We start from the raw sequence: 14,284 nt of genomic DNA, 5'->3' as shown, positions 1-14,284 counted from the left end.
TTATTATTTCGAATAGAGTTCGGTATTCAAAGTTTCTGCTGGGGGCGAGCCTTGATGGCTGCCCACTACTTGCTGATTCTCTCGCTATATTGCTCCTTTCTCTCCTTCAGGGACCTGTCTTCTTACAGGACGGTCCGTCCTGGAGCCTCTTTTGTCTCATAGAAGTGACCGGTCTTTGATGTCACTTCCTTCAAATCCCAGTTCTATCACGTATTCGACTACTGCTGTTAGCCACGGTTTCCTAATCTTTCTGTTTTCCCAGTGTAAGAGAAGCCGACTAGCCAGAGAAGGTCAGACGCCTCTTTCTGGCCACGTCTGTACCTTTTCTGTGTAACTGAAGCCCTCTCGTTTGCGCGACCTCCTGTATTCACCTCTCTCTGTGACCAGTAGCGTAACCAGGATAGGCCGATGATGGTAGTGGCCGTTGTAGTTACAAAATGCTGATAGAACACAATGAAGGTGCATGCGGGTGTATGATGCGCATATGCAAGACTTGTCATAAAAAGGACACCGATGTAAGTGAATTATGTTGATATTCAGATTGCAGCACACTACAGAACAAGAACAATACGATCAACGTCAACAGTTTTACTTTCGAGGCTTCTTACAAAATATGTTCAGCAGATATATTGGTTTTACATTTATGCCTCTGAATGTTTATTTAGTTTATTGTCAGTTTCTGTTTATTTTATTTTTATAAACATTCCATAGGTGTCTAACCCCCAATAACCCCCGCCTCTGGCTACGCCCCGGTCTGTGACTGGCCCCAGTGTCTTTATCTGTTTTACCTCCAATTTGTCTTGCAGACCTTTTCTGTTGAGGATCGTACACTCAAAGGCATACAGGACCTTAGGGTAAACGATTGCATGGCATTGTGAAAGAGGCACCTCTTGTTGTGTGTGTTCTTAGACATTTGGTATGTCAGCTCTAGCTTTTTAATCCTTCTAAGTGATACATCTTCTGAGAAATTGCGTTCCAACCAATCTACCGGGTATTTGAACCTCTTGACTTTATCGATTTTGCCCTGTTTCAGTTGTAGTTCACTGATGTTCGTCAAGTACTTTCTCTTGTCCAGTGACACTTAAAGTCTCCCCTTAGAAGCCTGCTGACTGAGTGTATTTAGTTGCTCCATGCTATTCCACACAAGCTCGCAATGTGGGCTCAAGACGTCTGCGCACCCGAAACAATATAGAATGATCCCCTTTCGTTTGTACCTGGGGTAAAAAATACTTTCGAACATTCTGCCCATCTAATTTCTTCCGGCACGCTCAGATGACCTTCTTTAGTGCACAGCTGAAGAGAAAAATTAATTACACTTCTTAACTGATGTCTTGATCTAAAATTTTCCGTGAGTGTTCCTCTGAACTTCACTCGTTATCTGGTATTACGCAAAGTTTTTTTTGATAAGGCTGTGAGACTTCTGGCCCAGTCCCAATTCTGCAAAACACTGAAAACTGTAATCCTGTCAACTGAGTTATATGCCTTTTTACAATCTAAAATACTGATTCCATACCTCTAACAACCTGCGTCAATAATCACTTCAGATTAAGGATGTGTACAGCACAAGAATGTCCTTATTGAATACTTCTTGGTATTCTTCCAGTAGTGGTTCGGCCCTGTTCAGTAAGGTCTTGGGGAATATCTTGTAAACGACTGTTACTGATGTTGGTAAATTAACCTTTCCCTTTTAGGGGCGGATCAGAGCGTATTTCCAGTCCCTTGGTAGTCTCTCAATCTCCCAGATGTTGTTTAGGATCTCAGTTAACTTCCTGACTGCATCGTCTCCAGCATGCTTCCTGATCTCAGCCACTGTTAATCCTTCTCTCGAAGCTCTACTTATTTCAGGGAATGGATGATTATTTTTCATTTGTTTTTGAATTGGGGGAAGGAGTTAGATTGGTGGGAACTATCTAGATGGACAAAGAAATTCTTAAGAGCCTCACAGTTGAGAAGAGGTTCAAAGTACTAGGCCTGGAGATGGTAGTTGTCCTTGTTCTAACGGGCTATCGTTCCATCCGGTCCTATGAAGTGAAGGCTGGGATTGGTATAGTGACTGAGGTTTCTCTTGAAGGTCCTATAAAAGTTTCCGTCCTTCTTAAAGTCCTCATCTAGCTCTGTCGGTTGGTCCCGGAGGTATTGTCGCTTCACCTGTCTGACGTCCCAGTGCTGCGTCATGAATTTATCATAGTTTGTTTGAGATTTATGTGAACACAATCTATGCCACGCTATCTGTCTCTAGGCGACCACCTGGTTGCAATCTGTTGTTCACCAGGGGTGTTTCCTCTGTGTTAGGAAAAGGGGCAGTATCTACGGCAAATTTGATTCGGTTGCCCCTTAGTAGGCCCAACTGTTTTGGTCCATTGCTTCCAATTCTCCTGTGAACTCTTTGCATGTCTTGACCACAACGGCCAAATTTAGCGAGTTTGACTGTTCAAAGTTTCTTGGTGTTTCTGGGAAGGAACTTCTATTTTACTTTCGACAGATAGTGGTCTGAGTACAATTTGGTTCCCTTTAGCACCCTGGCGTTATTAATGTCTCTGTGGGACATTCACTAAATAGCTATGTGGTCTACTTGGAACGCTCCCATATGGTTGCTGGGAGGAGTGCATGTCTTCTGTGCCCTTGGTAGACGTCTAAATGCAATCGAATTCATTACTAGATTAAAGGTCTTAAAGAGTTGTGTTAAACGCTCTCCGTTCTTGCTGGTCCAGTTGTGAGCAGGGTATTCCTGCTACTATGTGGCGGCAGATACGTTCCTTTCCCAGTAAGGCATTAAAATCACCCGTAGAATAATTGTATATTGCTCACGGACGTTGCTGATTCCATCTTCTAATTTCTTCCAAAAATGTTCTGTGCCTTCAGGGTAGACTTTACTGATACAATGGAAGGCTATAAGGGACTCTCAGCTATTGGGAGAGTGGAAATCATGAACTGAATTCAGAATCCTTTGGTTGACAATGGAGCCAGTCCTCAGACGAAAAGCACTTTCAATCCTCTTTCGAACCACGTTTGCTTGAAGATCCGGTAGGCCCGGGATTCAAGGGCATGTTCGTCTGTATACCTGATCTCCAGTACCGCGGTTAGCAATATCTGTTTTTTGTCAGAGTGTCTGCAACATGGTTCAACTTACCCATTTTGAGCAGCAAGTTAACATTCAGTATAGAAATGTAGTACTGTTGTTTGTGTCGTATCGTTCTATAATAGATTTCAGGACGCTCTTCCCCCTGTAGGTGGGGGTGATAAAATAACACCCATGGTATCCCCTGTCTGTCGTAAGAGGCGAATAAAAGGGGCCCCATAGGCTCTTAACCTGGGAGCAAGGCTTGGCGAACACGGGACAAAGCTTCCAGCTACTTGTGCCAGGTTCCTCACTTTCATTTATCCAATCCGATCTCCCTTTGTCAACTCTTGTTCTTTCCTGACACCGACGCTATTAGATTCCTAGGATTAGGTAGTCTCTCATTTTCACTCCCTTCATGGCCCCTATCTTTCTTTGGCTGCAACATTCATTTTCCTAAGTGTCGGATCCCTTCCATGTTTCCTCTCTGATTAGTGTTAATAGAGGATGGTTGCCAAGTTGTACTTCTTATAAAACAATAATCATCACCACCACCTTCAGGACGCTCCGACTCGTCCTTTCAGTATCTTGGCGTGGGCTCCCGAGAATACAGAAGCCAACTACGCCGCCTAAGGCATCAGAGTTTTGTGTATCACCTGAAGTAATAATTTACTTATGTTTGTCCTCCGTGCTTTCCCTTGAAGATTGTGAAGATGGATCAGAGATATTACACCCTGATCATTATACTACTGAGATTGTAAACTCTGGTAATTTTGTTGTCAGGGCTCTCTTTCTTCTCAGACTCTGCAAACTAGTTTTCCCGGTTTACTCATATTAACCCGAGTACCAGGCCACTCTTTCCGACTCTTACTTTGTACCGAAATTCACCTTCTTCAGTGGAGTTACCATTGAGGTCTTTACTCACATTCTCAAGCTTGGGCCCTCCCCAGTGACTACCTCTGGAGACAGGGTGGGCCAGCATTATAAAGCACCCAGAAAAAGGTCATGATTTGCAAATCATTTTACACCACCGGGGCAGTGAATGTGCTGGTGATAATCAATTTGACACTGAACATCGGTGGTCTGGAACTTTTTGGAATTGAGGCATTCCGACTGGAATACCTTTCTGATAATCTTGACGTTATGTATTGTTCATATTTGTGACATGCTTGCTCGAACCACACACCTCCCAAATGTTCACTATTTAGAATGCTCTTGCTGTATACGTGTAAAATCCACTGACACTGATCAACCAACACATCACATGACGTGCTACCTTGCCGGAAACCAGACTTACACTAACTGTTAGCTGCACAGCACGGCGGTTTCGTTATCTCAAGATAGCGGCGCTTTTGCTAGATATATTGATCCTTCCTCTTTAAGGTGAGGTAACTGACACCATAGTACACGTGTTGTCTTAAATTATTTTCATTTGAAAATGCATATCCGTTTTAAACGCTCATCATCCGAAGTACGGTTTTGCATCAAATCGTGGTCAATTATTCCCAAACACCATCTATTTCAGGCTTTAGCAGGGTCAGTTACTAGTTGTAATATTAGGCTACCAGGTAACGCATACAATTGCATTGCCTTTGAATCTGTGAAAAAGAAATAACCATTACGGAGAACTTTGCAGTGCGCACTTTCGTAGCCACAACTGTAAGCTGTATCCTACATTCCAATATTACCTGCCAACTCACCTTAATGGAGACGAGAGGACTCGGCTGAGTGGCGAAGAAGTCGGCACCTAGTCGCTGCGGCCCAATCAGCGGAATGACATCAGGGAAGTGTTGGCCGAAGAACTGGAGTACGTCGCCGGGCGTCTTGAGAGCCGCGAACTGAGCGAAGGGCATGAACAGCGTGACAGTCCAGGAACGAGTCTGGTTGGGCAGCGCGATCAGCATAAAAGTTCCTCGTGGCCAGATGTGGAGGTGGTTGGGGTGCATCGCGAACTGGAATATGAGTACAATATCAGATGTGGAGTTGATTAGAGTACATCGCGAACTGGAACATGAGTACAATACCCGATGTGGAGATGGTACATCGCAACTGTAACATGAGTACAATATCAGATGTGGAAGTGGTTAGAGTGCATCGCGAACTGGAACATGAGTACAATACCCGATGTGGAGATGGTACATCGCAACTGTAACATGAGTACAATATCAGATGTGGAAGTGGTTAGAGTGCATCGCGAACTGGAACATGAGTACAATACCAGATGTGGAGATGGTACATCGCAACTGTAATATGAGTACAATACCAGATGTGGAGATGGTACATCGCAACTGTAACATGAGTACAATATCAGATGTGGAGTTGGTTAGAGTACATCGCGAACTGGAACATGAGTACAATACCAGATGTGGAGATGGTACATCGCAACTGTAACATGAGTACAATATCAGATGTGGAAGTGGTTAGAGTGCATCGCGAACTGGAACATGAGTACAATATCAGATGTGGAGTTGGTTAGAGTACATCGCGAACTGGAACATGAGTACAATACCAGATGTGGAGATGGTACATCGCAACTGTAACATGAGTACAATATCAGATGTGGAAGTGGTTAGAGTGCATCGCGAACTGGAACATGAGTACAATACCCGATGTGGAGATGGTACATCGCAACTGTAACATGAGTACAATACCAGATGTGGAGATGGTACATCGCGAACTGGAACATGAGTACAGTACCAGATGTGGAGATGGTACATCGCAACTGTAACATGAGTACAATATCAGATGTGGAAGTGGTTAGAGTGCATCGCGAACTGGAACATGAGTACAATACCAGATGTGGAGATGGTACATCGCAACTGTAACATGAGTACAATATCAGATGTGGAGATGGTACATCGCAACTGTAACATGAGTACAATATCAGATGTGGAAGTGGTTAGAGTGCATCGCGAACTGGAACATGAGTACAATACCAGATGTGGAGATGGCACATCGCAACTGTAACATGAGTACAATATCAGATGTGGAGATGGTACATCGCAACTGTAACATGAGTACAATATCAGATGTGGAGTTGGTTAGAGTACATCGCGAACTGGAACATGAGTACAATACCCGATGTGGAGATGGTACATCGCAACTGTAACATGAGTACAATACCAGATGTGGAGATGGTACATCGCAACTGTAACATGAGTAAATATCAGATGTGGAAGTGGTTAGAGTGCATCGCGAACTGGAACATGAGTACAATACCAGATGTGGAGATGGTACATCGCAACTCTAACATGAGTACAATATCAGATGTGGAGATGGTACATCGCAACTGTAACATGAGTACAATATCAGATGTGGAGTTGGTTAGAGTACATCGCGAACTGGAACATGAGTACAATACCCGATGTGGAGGTGGTACATCGCAACTGTAACATGAGTACAATATCAGATGTGGAGTTGGTTAGAGTACATCGCGAACTGGAACATGAGTACAATACCAGATGTGGAGATGGTACATCGCAACTGTAACATGAGTACAATATCAGATGTGGAAGTGGTTAGAGTGCATCGCGAACTGGAACATGAGTACAATACCAGATGTGGAAATGGTACATCGCAACTGTAACATGAGTACAATATCAGATGTGGAGATGGTTAGAGTGCATCGCGAACTGGAACATGAGTACAATACCAGATGTGGAGATGGTACATCGCAACTGTAACATGAGTACAATATCAGATGTGGAAGTGGTTAGAATACATCGCGAACTGGAACATGAGCACAATACCAGATGTGGAGTTGGTTAGAGTACATCGCGAACTGGAACATGAGCACAATACCAGATGTGGAGATGTCACATCGCAACTGTAACATGAGTACAATGTCAGATGTGCAGTTGGTTAGAATACATCGCGAACTGGAACATAAGTACAATATCAGATGCGGAGATGGTTAGAGAGCATCGCAAAATGGAAAATGAGTACAATATAAGATGTGGAGGTAATTAGATTACATCGCGAACTGGAACATGAGTACAATATCAGATGTGGAGGTTGTTAGTGTTATGTTATGTTACACTCTTACCTCCCCATCCTCTCTGGCTGGTATACACAGCTCTAGGTAGCCGTGCTCGATGTACGTCTGGCTGAAGTTGAACAAAGGTCGCTTCATCATGTGACGGCGGACACTAGAGAAGGCTCCGTCAGCACCGATGATGAGGTCTGCGTTAGCACACACTTCAGACTTCTCGTCGGGGCTGCAACACGAATGAGAGCGGTCAGTGTTTTATTTGTATTCTATCACATCAGATTACTGATTCCTGATACCCTAAAGTGATCTGAAAACTGAAAATGAACGCAGTCTAATACGAAATAACAGGGTATAAAGACAGAAAGGGTCTGAGTACTCACTCGGATAGGAAACAGGCTGGATCACATATACAGACAATTACAGACACACTCCACTCCCTACCAACACATTTAAACAATACATACAGGCTTTCGAATATTCAACTCTTTAAGTCGAAAATATAAAATTAAAGTTTTAGAAAACAAAACCTTGAATTTAGAATATGAGACTCTGCACTCTTATTTCTCTATGAATATAGTTAATAAATTTAGTGAAAAATAATTGAACACTTTCCTTTTGATCAGATTTGTTTATTTTTAATTTTAAAATTAGCTTCTGTACGATCGTTCAATTATTTACACATCCCGCCTGGTGGATATGATAGTTAAGGCGTGAAGTATATACATTCTGACACCATTGTTAGCCGATTCGAGTCCCGCTGGTCGAAAACATTTTCACAATTAGAATGTTGGCCAGTAGGGTAGGAGAAGTGGTGGTATACATTTTATAAGCAACAAATTCCGAGCCACAAGCATGGATTCAATTCCAGATGTTTCTGGCAGTGCCCATATGGAGTGAGAGCATATGATGCTCTACAAGGTGATTGGTCTTTCGGATGAGGACGTTAAGCCTTGAGCTGAACCTTTGTTGCTATTCGACGGGAATAGGCTATATGCCTGCACCGGACTTCACACTCTTCCTTCCTACTTCATATATCACGTCCGTTATTTCATTTCATTGCTCTGATGAGGTTGACGTGAGGAACGATATCCGGTAGTAAAAACTCGCTACGATGATTCGTCTCCCCGACTCCGGTACAAGGAGAAACGGTACAAAGGTTGGATATATAATTATTTACACGCCAGAGCAAGTTATTCCCGTCTAAAATGTTTGTCTTGTGTCTTTCATTAGCGTCGTACAAATAAAGAAAACGAAGAAAATAAATTAAGCTCTTAGTTGAAAAAATGCATATATATTTGAATAGCTGTAAGTAGAAGTAGTAGGGCTATGTATGTTCTAAAACAAATAACCGTCAGCATTTTCGTGCTGAGTCAGCACCCGAGGTCATTGACCCCTGGCAAGGTCATTGATCCCTAGCATCCAATCATACTGTCCCCGCCGGATTTTGCATAAGAGAGCAAGCCTAACCTCACAATCACCATCTTGGAGGGGCAAAACATCACGTTTAGAGCCAGATGCCCATCCCGACGTGGATTTTGCATAAGAGAGCAAGTCTAACCTTACAGTCGCCATCTTGGAGGGGCCTAACCGTAGAGACTTGTTTTACGGGCAAATGCCCTTCCCGACGGCAACAGTCGCCATATTGGCGGGGCCTAACCTCACATTTACGACCAGATGCCCTTCCCAAAGTTATCTTGAGTAGTAGGGCAACGGAGATTCTCGTGACGCCATCTTGAGTAGTAGAGAAATGTGGATTCACTTAAGAAAGCAAGTCTAACCTCATAGAGGGGTATAACCTCACTTTTACGGTTAGATACCCTTCCCGACGCCATCTTTAGTAGTAGGGCAATGTGGATTCGCGTGAGAGAGCAAGTCTCGTGGAGGGACCTAACCTCACTTTTACGGTTAAATGCCCTTCCTGATACCATCTTGTGCAGTAGGGCAATGGGGATTCGCTGATTATGCCGACGCCATCTTGAGTAGTAGGGCAATGGGGGATTCGCATAAAAGAGTATGCCTAACTTCATAGAAGAGCCTAACTACATAGGGCCTAGTTTTTCGGTCAGATGCATTACCCGTCGCCATTTTAGAGGGCCCAACTACACAGGGCACATTTATAGGCTCAGATGACCTTCCCGTTGCCATTTTGATACTCCCACTAGAGGGGCCACATATTTCCTCAAGTAGTTTTACGGCCAGATGCCCTTCTCGTCGCTATCTTGGAAAGGCCTAACTACACCGTCGCCATCTTGGGTCCAGATTCACGGGCAGATGCCCTACCCGTCACCATTTTGGAGAGGTCAAACTACACCGTCGCCATCTTGGCTCAGTTTTACGGTCAGATGCCCTTTTTCGCCATTTTGGACGGGCCTAACTACACAGAGCCCAGTTTTACGGAGATATGTCTTTCCCGTTGCCATTTTGGGGGGGATAACCACACAGTCGCCATTTTGTGCTCAGTTTTACGATGTTGCGCTTCGCTCCTCACAGACGACATTTCGGAGGGCCTAACTACACTGTCTCCATGTTGGGCCCAATTTTTAGGATAGATGCCCTTCCTGTCGCCATTGTCGGAGGGGCCTAACTACACAATCGCAATCTTTGGCGTAGTTTTATGGACAGACACCCTTCAATTTGCCATTTTTGAGGCGCCTAACCACACAGTTGCTATCTTGGGGTCCAGTTTTAAGGTCAGATAGCCTTTACTCCTCTTCATCTGGCCTAGTCCCCCCTTGGTGTAGTGACAGAGCTGTGACGTAATAAGCGCGGACGATTTAAAAATTCCGTTTTATTATGCGCCGATTACGTTGTTATTCTTATGCAAGATTAGGCTTGTTCTTTATCAAGGTTACTCTCTAGTAAACTCAAGCCTTTATAGACGGTATAAGCATGAAGTTTTCTTTAGTCTCCAAGATACTGTGATAGAGAGTAGAACGCTTTATTCCACCATGACGAGAACATTAATACATTAATACTTGATGTACAAGGCTTCAAAGTGAACGGCAACAAATTTGTGTTCAAAGAGGTGACTGTGTTGGATTGTCCTGTGTTGTGGGGGTCAAAACTCGTCAGTTTAATATTTAGCCCACGTTTTCCTTATGGTTCCCAAATAGATAAAGATAAAATGCAGACACAATGGATAGACATAATTTAGGTCTGCAGTGGGAAGAAAACGGAATACCTTATCGTTTTCTATCTATGATCATGAACGCTCATTTGTCAAGAGCAGATCTTGGTTTTCTTAACGGGTTGTGAAAAAAAGGAATGATTGCGTCAGTATCTACTATCAACGTGTGAAATTATCGACATACATGAATTAGAATGTCGATCATTTAAAACTCTTCACAAGGAACATGGTGGAGAAACAATTAAACAGACTTTACGACATGTGTGCATGCTCTTTGATTTGTTGTGTTGCAGTGCATACCGGGAGGTGAACAACATATGTAAATTTCAGTGTCCAAATTACGTCAGTGTGAAAAAAACATTTGTAGAGTAAAGACATCATGTCATTTCTATCTGATGCTACGTGTAACGCAGTTGAAAAGGCAATCGTAAAATGTTATGTATGCAAAAAGAAACTAAACACTTTTACTGAAAAAGAGTTGAATGCATTACCAAAGACATTTTTGGTCAATGTAGCTGCGAATGCTGTAAAGGAGGTCTGGGATAAAGTGCCTCGTGAGCGGACTTAAATTCCTGTTTTGTCAGCGTTTCAAACGTGTAGTTTACTCATGAACAAGTAAGTTTAGCTAGGAGATCTTCAGTAAGACAGTGTTGTACATGTGAACTATTTAAACTGTATCACGGACCTAAAACTAACGAGTTGTCTTCGCTTATAAACACTTATCATGGCTGCGAAAAGAGTAAGAAAATTGTCACAGATAAAGTGAAGGAACTTGCTGGGAGAAAGGTGAGAAAGCATGCTGGGCATGGTCTCATCAATAAGGTGCTTGATCTTCTCCCTTTTGAGTTTCATCTTCCTAGTTACTAGTACTGCGGCCCTGTAACTCGACTTAACGTCCGCTTGACACGTGGTGATCCTGGTATTAATGTTTTAGATGCTGTCTTCAAAGAGTATGACATTGCTTTTCATCAAAACAATCCTGAACTAAGACTGATGAAAATCTGTATCGTAAAGCTATGCAGCGTGTGTCGTCACCTAATGCTACAGTTGCTGAGAAGATAGCAGCACTTGTCGTTACCGGTGCAATGAAAGGAAACTGTTACTGGATGGTGGCATTAAACAGCGAAGGCAGCAGAAATAATCTATGCAAGAAAGGACAGAACAGATTTACGTGAAGGAAGGAAAATGTATACATTCTAAAATAAATACGAATTGAGAAAAATATTGTAGGTGTTGTTTAATTTTTTAATATTAATCCTACCCTACACTATGTCCTAAATTAAATAGTAGTAATAATGTTCACTTGCAGGTTTAATTTTGTCTTATGACATAGAAGAAAGGAAGGGTATAGGTTCGAGTATAAAAAAATCTCAAGTTTTAAAGTACATCCACTTTTAAATCCATGAATTGAAGTTGTTATTAAAACCAACTCATTTGACATACGGTTTATTTCCACAATGTCGTGAAACACGTTCGATTAAATAGTGGTCAAGATATTTTGTTTTCTGTAGTTCTTCAAAAGGCTGTCTTGTAGGATCGTGAATTAAATATGTAACTGGATTTGTAAGCTTGATACTCCTGATTTTAAACATTTCTGTGCTCCAGTTAGGGGTGTATCCTTTTGCAAAGATAGACTTGTGTTTGCTGATACGAACAAAATTACCTTTTAAATGCGATGGCGGCACGGATCAACCGTTTGGTTACAAGATGAATTGCATCTAAGCATGTTGTATTCTTTGTAACAATAAATGGCTTTTTGCCGATAATGCGATGAGGTGTATCGTTGTAGGTAGACACGAATCTAGGCAGTAGTACAATCGAACGATATGAACCTTGAGCTGTAAATTCTCGCCACATCATTGTTTTCAGTGTACGATTAAAGCTTTCTACAACGCTTGTCTTCAGAGTGCTGTACGTAGAGTAGTGATGAATGCCAAGACACTTGTTGTAAAACTCTTTATCTTGATTGGTTTGAAGAAGCCTTGGGCAGCATTTTGATTGTTCAACAATATATTTAAATACGTCTTTGACTTGAGCTGCTGTCTTCGAACGCACAGGTTGTGCAAGAGAAAATTAAGAGTACACATCGATGACAATAAGCAGATACTTATACTCCTTATTGCTAGAGGCATATGGAATCATTTCTAATAAGTCTGCTCGCCAGAGATCATCTTTTCCGCGTGTAACAACGCGCCTGTGCCTGTAGATGCGGCGTGCTGGCTTATGTAACTCGTGTGCGATGCTTATCTTTACATGCGAGGTCTTATCTTCACGAGCCGTTACTGAATAATACCCGCATGTCGTAATTCACTCTCTATTTCTAGAATTTCTGATTCGTGACCTGTGTGACCAGTATCTTGCGAAGCTACTAGAAGTTGTAATCGTTCAACGAGTAAGTTATGGTCATTCCACTATCTTACGTCTACATACGGCAACAAAGGCTTGTAGATAATATTAAGGCCAGGTGCAGTTGGTTGATGTGACGGAAACACCTTAGAAATAAACTTTCGATTCTTGTGACGCTTATTTGCATTTACAGGAAAACAACGGGAAATTACCACACTCCTCATTTCCCTAGTACGCCTCTTCAGTGACACCTAGGCCATCTATGAAAGCTAATGGTGAATCTGTTGAGGATACAAACAGCCTTCGGGCTGAATACCCAACATACATACATACATACATACATACATACATACATACATACATACATACATACATACATACATACCCATACAGCTTCCGTCCTCTTGTAATTACGTCGTGTTGCGTCAGTAGCAAAAAATATTGCTTTATATTTTTTTAAGATCATCTTGTAAAATTATATCCTTGTCAGGTATTCGTGAGAAAAGAAGTTCTAAGAGTCGTTTAGTAGGTTTATAGCTAACACCCTTTACGATAAGTCTGTTGCCATTTATCTTAACCTTTGCATTACCTATCCAGAAACAATCGTCTTCATAGCGAATACCATAGGTTGTGTCAGTTTGTCATGTAAAGAGTTTTTCTATACAAGGAGCAGGAAGTGATTCATAGGTATTTCGAATAAAAGTCTTAAACTGATTACGATACTCTAGCGCAATCATAACCTAAGACAAAGAAGGTAGATCTTGTGTTGATGTAGTAGGTGTTTCAGCAATAACATCTGTAGTTATATACTTAACACGCTTAGATGGTTAAGTATAGTTAAGTTCTTCTTTCCCATCCTCTTCTTCCTCACCTCCTTCTTCATCCCTAACCTTCTTCTCGTCTTTCTCATCCCGCTTCTCTTCTTTATGCTTTTCTCGTTCATTCTTCTCTTCTTCATGTTCCTCTTGTTTATGCTTCTCTTTATTATAAGATTATTGCATAGAAACAAAACTTGTAGTAGACTGCGGCAATGAAGTATAATCAAAAATTTCCTTCAGTGGTGTACCTAGTTGCGTTTTCAATAAATAAATCAGTGTCTGCTTGAATACGTTCAAGGTCTTTAAATTTCCGTCGAACATCATTTCGAGCACGGATTATTTGTTTTGTAATCTCTTTGCTGGATGTTGATATGATGGTGGTTTTTGATAAATTGGTGACTGTAACTCTGTGTTATTGCATATAAAATGATCAAAATCCATGCGATTCAATCCATACTGAACATCAGTTTCTTTATTAATAACTAAATTCCGCAACAATGTGATGACCAGTATGTAGCACACATACGTTTAACCCTCGGGACGTCGCGCCGCGGTCTTTTCGACCGTACGCATCCTTCTTTTTTTTTACTCTGTCTACGATTGTTACAGGACAGATTTCTCCCTCCACCATATCTACCCCGCCACCTTCCTCTAGTGTTTATAGCCAAGTAGCGCTCCCTAACTGCTCTTCTTTTGTCGCTGTGGATGTTTATGTGAGTGTGCGGTGCTTTCGACCGCGGGTGACTACTGCCGCTTGTTGAATTTGATTCTAACCCTGGACGCGCAACTGTTCGTATACACGAATTGTTTCACTGTTTACTTGTGTTGCGAGTGGAAAAGGATTCCGAAGAAGTTGATAGGATAAACAAATTGATTGATGGTGTGGAAAAGGAAACAGAAAGACAAAGACTTTGTATGCTACCTGCTCTCTGTGCATATGCCGG

The 14,284-nt window shown here is 42.1% G+C and overlaps 1 protein-coding gene across 1 annotated transcript in view; it reads right to left on the bottom strand.

Annotated features, from left to right (window-relative positions):
- Nucleotides 1–14,284, bottom strand: part of cn (Kynurenine 3-monooxygenase cn) — a 163,515-nt gene that overhangs the window by 98,209 nt on the left and 51,022 nt on the right. The window contains exons 6-7 of the mRNA XM_067146690.2: nucleotides 7,104–7,275; nucleotides 4,759–5,010 (exon numbers count right to left, since the gene is read on the bottom strand). Coding sequence (XP_067002791.2) covers nucleotides 4,759–5,010; nucleotides 7,104–7,275 — 424 coding nt within the window. The remainder of the gene's footprint in view (nucleotides 1–4,758; nucleotides 5,011–7,103; nucleotides 7,276–14,284) is intronic.

This window comes from Anabrus simplex, chromosome 1 (assembly GCF_040414725.1).
Source record: "Anabrus simplex isolate iqAnaSimp1 chromosome 1, ASM4041472v1, whole genome shotgun sequence".
Taxonomy (NCBI): Eukaryota; Metazoa; Arthropoda; class Insecta; order Orthoptera; family Tettigoniidae; genus Anabrus; species Anabrus simplex.
This window is presented reverse-complemented; position numbering and strand designations above follow the sequence as displayed.